Source organism: Sinohyriopsis cumingii, chromosome 14 (genome assembly GCF_028554795.1).
Source record: "Sinohyriopsis cumingii isolate HCF-2022 chromosome 14, ASM2855479v2, whole genome shotgun sequence".
NCBI lineage: Eukaryota > Metazoa > Mollusca > Bivalvia > Unionida > Unionidae > Sinohyriopsis > Sinohyriopsis cumingii.
This window is the reverse complement of record NC_142974.1, coordinates 127,188,164-127,194,519: the sequence shown is the minus strand read 5'-3', so window position 1 is coordinate 127,194,519 and position 6,356 is coordinate 127,188,164. Positions and strand designations below refer to the sequence as shown.

Below are 6,356 nucleotides of genomic sequence, written 5' to 3'. Positions count from 1 at the left end.
CCATTTAAGACTATGATGCTGATTCTACCCATGCAAGACTATGATGCTGATCCTACCCATGTATTACTATGATCCTGATCCCACCCATGTAAGGCTATAGTGCTGATCCTACCAATGCAAGACTATCATACTGATCCTACCCAAGTAAGACTGTGATGCTGATTCTACCCATGCAATATTATGATAATAATCATGCCCAATGAAGATTATGATGCAGATCCTACCCATGTAAGACTATGATGCTGATCCTACCCATGTAAAACTGTTACTCATGTAAGACTATGATGCTGATTCTACCCATGTAAGACTATGATGCTGATCCTACCCATGCAATATTATGACACTAATCCTACACATGCAAGATTAAGATGCTGATCTTACCAGTGCAAGACTAATGCTGATTCTACCCATGTAAGATTATGATACTGATCCTACCCATGTAAGACTATTATCCATTTAAGACTATGATACTGATCCTACCCATGTAAGACTATTAACCATGTAAGACCATGATGCTGATTCTACCCATGTAAGACTATGATGCTGATCCTACCAATGCAAGACTATCATACTGATCGAACCCATGTAAGACTATAGTGCTGATCCTACCAATACAAGACTATCATACTGATCCTACCCATGTAAGACTATGATACTGATCCTACCCATGTAAGACTATTACCCATGTAAGACTATGATACTGATCCTACCCATGTAAAACTATGATGCTGATGCTATCCATGTAAAACTGTTACCCATGTAAGACTATGATACTGATACTACCCATGTAAGACTATTACCCATATAAGACTATAATGCTGATCCTACCCATGCAATATTATGATACTGATCCTACCCATGTAAGACTATGATGCTGATCCTACCCATGTAAAACTGTTACTCATGTAAGACTATGATGCTGATTTTACCCATGTAAGACTATGATACTGATCCTACCCATGTAAAACTGTTACCCATGTAAGACTATTACCCATGTAAGATTATGATGCTGATCCTACCCATGTAAGTCTATTATACTGATTCTACCCATGTAAGACTATTACCCATGTAAGAATTCTTGGTGAGAATGGGCACACCAACATGTACATTCATGCTCATGTTGGGGTGCCCATTCTCACCAAGAATTCTGGCACCACCCCCACCCACATCTAAAGCTGTCAAAAGTTGAGTTAATGTCTACTGGGTACCCATCGATCCTACTGATAGGTTACCCGTGTACCTGATCAAAGGGAAACTGTATTAAATGTGAATCTGATCTGCTGTGTTGTAGGTTCATGCATGCCAAGCCTTAGAGAAATATAACCATAACTATTACTAATATAAGCACTAAAAACTTGTATTATAAGGACAAAATGAGTGATCTATATTATTACATACATAAATACTGAAAACCTTAGAAACACGTGCATTTATTTACTTGTGGATCCACAGTTAGTTAAAATTCTTGTCACAAATTGGCTAAATCCACGTGGATTAGTACGAGAATACAGGCACAAAACATGATAAATTATTTATACATAACATTTCTTTAAATAGTCTACATGTCCAACTTTTGCCTAATGATTGTAAAAAGTCCACAAATTCTGAATGCAGTGGTACATCACTGTCAAGTTCCGCTTTCAAAATTTGTAAAGCACAATTGATTTATCCTTTTCCCGATGAAACATGTTGTTCAGTTTCATCAATCATTAGGTAGATGTTTCCTAAACTTTTGACAACTTTAGATGTCGGTGGGGATGCCAGAATTCTCGGTGAGAATGGGCACAAACATTGAGCATGAATGTCATTACTTATATGTATTTCAGAAAATATTAACCCAGTCACATAATTACCAAAATAAACCACACGTTACATTAAAAGTCACTATTGTTTACATGTAATTTACTTTTCAACCTGTAATAAAGTGTAAATCCAAATAAATAACACTAACTACATATGTAGTTAGATAATTTTATTGGCATTTATTTAATTTTAATATATACTTTATAGCAATCTTAAATAAAGAATGTTAGTAACATATGCAGTGACCATGTATCTTGGGGATATATGCACTAAACTGAGGTTGCTATATTAATTTATGTTAACCTGAAATAAGTCTGTTCTTAAGAGAAGAAACTTTTACTAATTAAAGCTACTTTTAAATAAAGATATTATATGCTTTGAAGTTATATGTAGCTTTCTTGCCAAACACATACATTCTTCTCACAAATACAGTCCCACTCTGGAAATGCCACCCGTTTTAAATGGCCATTTTCCTGCTTCGGATCGTGTGACCATGCAAGAGGGGGCCCATTGTATCCCTACATTACGCATCTTCAAATCACTACTTTCCCTACACAATGCTTCTTGAAATTACTACTATATCTAATCACTATGCATTTTCAAAACCCCTACTAACCCTAAAGATTATAAATCTTCAAATCACTAACCCCAAACACTATGCATCTTCAAACTACTTCTCTACTACTGTACCCCTAAAAACTGTTTATTTTCAAACCAATGATCCCTAAACACCATGCATCTTTAAATCACTACTATCCCATAACAATTAATAACAAATATGCCATTTAAGTGGTACAAGTCAAATTTGTATCATGTTCTTCAAATGTGTACTGTGCCTAAGCAGTTGATCATAATCATCAGATTTGTATGGTTTCATATCTGAATATGCTTTGCCATGTGCAATTTTAACCTAGGGCTGTGAACAAATGCTTTATCACAAACTGCACATTTAAATGGTTTATCTCCAGTGTGTGTCATCATGTGTGTCCTCAAAGTACTTTTTTGTCCAAACATTTGATCACAAACTTCACATTTAAATGGTTTATCTCCCGTATGTATCCTCATGTGCACATTCAAATCACTGCTTTGTGTAAACATTTTATCACAAACTTCACATTTGAATGGTTTATTTTCAACATGTACCATCATGTGCCTATTGAGACGACTTCTATCACGAAACAGTTTATCACAAACTTCACATTTGAATGCTTTATCTCCAGTATGTATCAGCTTGTGTCTCTTCAAATGACTACTGGATGAAAACATTTTATCACACATATCACATTTGAATGGTTTATCTCCGGTATGTATCATTATATGATTCTTCAAATTGCATTTATGCCTAAACATTTTATTGCAAACTTCGCACTTGAATGGTTTATCTCCAGTATGTATCAATATATGTATCTTCAAATGGCTACTAGACTTAAACATTTTATCACAAATGTCACATTTTAATGGTTTCAATAGTTTGTCTCCAGTATGCATCTTCCTGTGCCTCCACAAAGCACTACACTGCCTGAACATTTTATCACACACTTCACATTGGAATGGTTTCTCTCCAGTATGTATCAATAAGTGTTTCTTCAAATGACTACTATTCCTGAAGACTGCTTCACAAACATCACATTTGAAAGGTTTATCTCCATTATGTACCATCATGTGCCTCTTCAAATGACTACTAGTCCATAACATTTTACTACAAACTCCACATTTGAATGATTTATCTCCGTTATGAAGCACCATGTGCGTCTTCAAATCTCTACTCTGCCTAAACGTTTTTCTGCAAGCTTCACATTTGAATGGTTTATCTCCAGTATGTATCATCATGTGTCTGTTCATATGACTACTTGAGATAAACCTTTGATCACAAAATTTACATTCGAATGGTTTATCTCCAGTATGCATCCTTATATGCATCTTCAAAGTATAGCTTTGCATAAACATTTTCCCACAAGTTTCACATTTAAATGGTGCATCTCCAGTGTGTTCTATCATGTGTCTCTTTAAACGACCGCTATCACGAAACATTTCATTACAAAAATCGCATCTGAGCAATTTATCTTCGTTATGTACTATCATGTGCCTGTTCAAATGACTACTTGATCTAAACATTTTATCACAAACTGTACACTTGAATGGTTTATCTCCAGTATGTATCAACATGTGCACTTTCAAATCACTAATTTGCCTAAACAACTTTTTACATGATTCACATTTGAATGGTTTTTCTCCAGTATGTATTCTCACGTGAATCTCCAAATGAGACATCCGCCTAAACTTTTTGTGACAATCTTCACACTTGTACGGTTTATCTTCATTAGGCCTACGTATCATGAAATCACTATTTTGCCCAGACATTGTATTATTTAAGTTACACGAATCCCCAAGAAAGGCCTGCAAGTAATGCCCCACCCGTAAGATTGTGATCCCGGTAATGCATGACAGGAAATTGGCGGTCAATCTTGAGAACAAATGACGGGAATTGAATGGGAAAGGTCACTTGATTAACCGGAATAAAGGTATTTGCCGGAATAAATACCGGAAAAATTTAATATATGATAAAAAGTCACAATTTGAATTTCTAACCTCATTTGCATATTTCACCATGCCACATGTTTCAAGCCTACCGTGGACAGTGACATGAACTTCAAAATAAATATTGCATTTTCTAAATAAGTGTCGCAGGTCTTTTATTGATAATCTCGACATGACATCATACCTGGCATTCAACCTATCAAAGCTCATTGTCAGACTCATTTGAATTTCTGATTGACTCACTTTGTATCATTTTATATCTTTATCACTGATAGCGAAGAAAATCCTTCAAGCCTGCAATTTTTGTTTTAATACTAAATATTTTTCACGGATAACATGTAATGTATTCTCCAGATTTTCCAAGATTCTTTTTGAGAAATTATATGATGATAAAATTAGACATAAGTAAGGCAAGACGAGGGATAAGACCTGAGTAAGCCACGTTTTCCCCTACCAGAACCGGGCCTTAAGCCTGCTGTTGCTTGCATTTCAAAATTATCAATACCATAAAACGTTAGAGATTTTAGATGTACCCCACATATTCCTATTTTACCTGGCAATTTGGTTATACTAGCTTTAATCCAACATTTTCGATTGATGGAACATTTGTTGTATCGCAAATGGAATATCTTATACTACCTGTTACGTTACAGAAAACAAGGCATTTTTGTTAGTTATTGTTGTTGATCTACTGTTGAAATGATTGACCAACCGAAATGAGCGCCCATGACAACTTTTCAGATTTCATTTTTACACGGTGTGAGGGTAAACCTCAATCGAAATATCCTCCGCCTTTCTGTCAAGTCGAGAAAGAAACCTTAAATGTAATTCGTCGCCACTAAGAACTATATTATGAACTACGTTAGTCCACATAGAACAATATGTTTGCGGAAGGAGACAAAGTCAGAAACAAAATAATCTCTAGCTTCACTGTTGTAAAATATGTGGTACACTCCGCTAGAAGCGCATCACCAAGCACATCAAATTCGCGTGCATTCCTACAGTACTCCCGAGATTATTTCACGACCTGGCGGAAATGGCCGAACGATGTTCTGACGGTGTAAACATTTGATGCATGGAAACAGCCCATACTGGTGGGTATACGGTAACGTCAGGAAGACTTGCGGAAATTTTCATATTACTAAAAGAGTATTATGAAAAAAGCACTGCATATAAATTTTAATGGACCACGTACATAGGAATACGCACCATTTCTAACGTAATATGCACCACGTATAATGTAAAATGAATTGTATTTATTTATATATCTTTCCATCTATTTCTCTCTCTCTCTCTCTTTCTCTCTCTCTCTCTCTCTCTCTATATATATATATATATATATATATATATATATATAGAGAGAGAGAGAGAGAGAGAAAGAGAGAGAGAGGGGGGGGGGAATCTCAAATGAGTAAAGATTTAATATCGAATTTATGAAGCGAGTTGAATAATGTCCAGCTAGACATTATTCAACGAATTTCATAAACTTAATATTAAATCATTACCCATTTGAGATTCTTTTTATCACAATTTTATTTCAGTGGAAATTATTTAGATAGAAAGAAGAACGAATAATTTCGTTGATTCTGACAGACGTTGCACCTTTCATTTGTTGTGCGTAAGAAATAGTCCCAAACAAAGTTGAAGGGGTCGTCCATTAATTATGTCAACAAAATAGGCGGGGAAGGGGTTTGATGAAGTTTGACAATTGTTGACATGGGGGAGGGGGGAGTTCAAGATTCATTGACGTCAACAATGTTATTTTTTACAATAAATCTAATAAATCAAAAAATAGGAAATTAGTCGGTGCGTTGGTATGGCACACACTCACTCGCCCGTCAACAGCCCACCATGTTCAACAGCACCGACAACGTGATCTTGGGCCTAGGCAATTACCATATGCTCCTCAACCGCAAAGAATTCGGGCAATACGAGTGGCTGCCAAAAGACAGAGAGAGCTGATGGCAATTATTGCTCATGGAGAGATGTTAAGCGCAGAATGGTTAAATGAAGAT

At 35.7% G+C, this 6,356-nt stretch overlaps 1 protein-coding gene across 1 annotated transcript; it reads right to left on the bottom strand.

Moving 5' to 3' along the window:
- Positions 1-1,951: 1,951 nt before the first annotated feature.
- On the bottom strand, positions 1,952-4,243 carry LOC149784806 (uncharacterized). Its single transcript, XM_089932814.1, has one exon. The coding sequence runs from the start codon at positions 4,162-4,164 to the stop codon at positions 2,677-2,679; it is 1,488 nt and encodes a 495-aa protein (XP_089788940.1). The 5' UTR covers positions 4,165-4,243; the 3' UTR covers positions 1,952-2,676.
- Between the last annotated feature and the right edge of the window lie 2,113 nt (positions 4,244-6,356).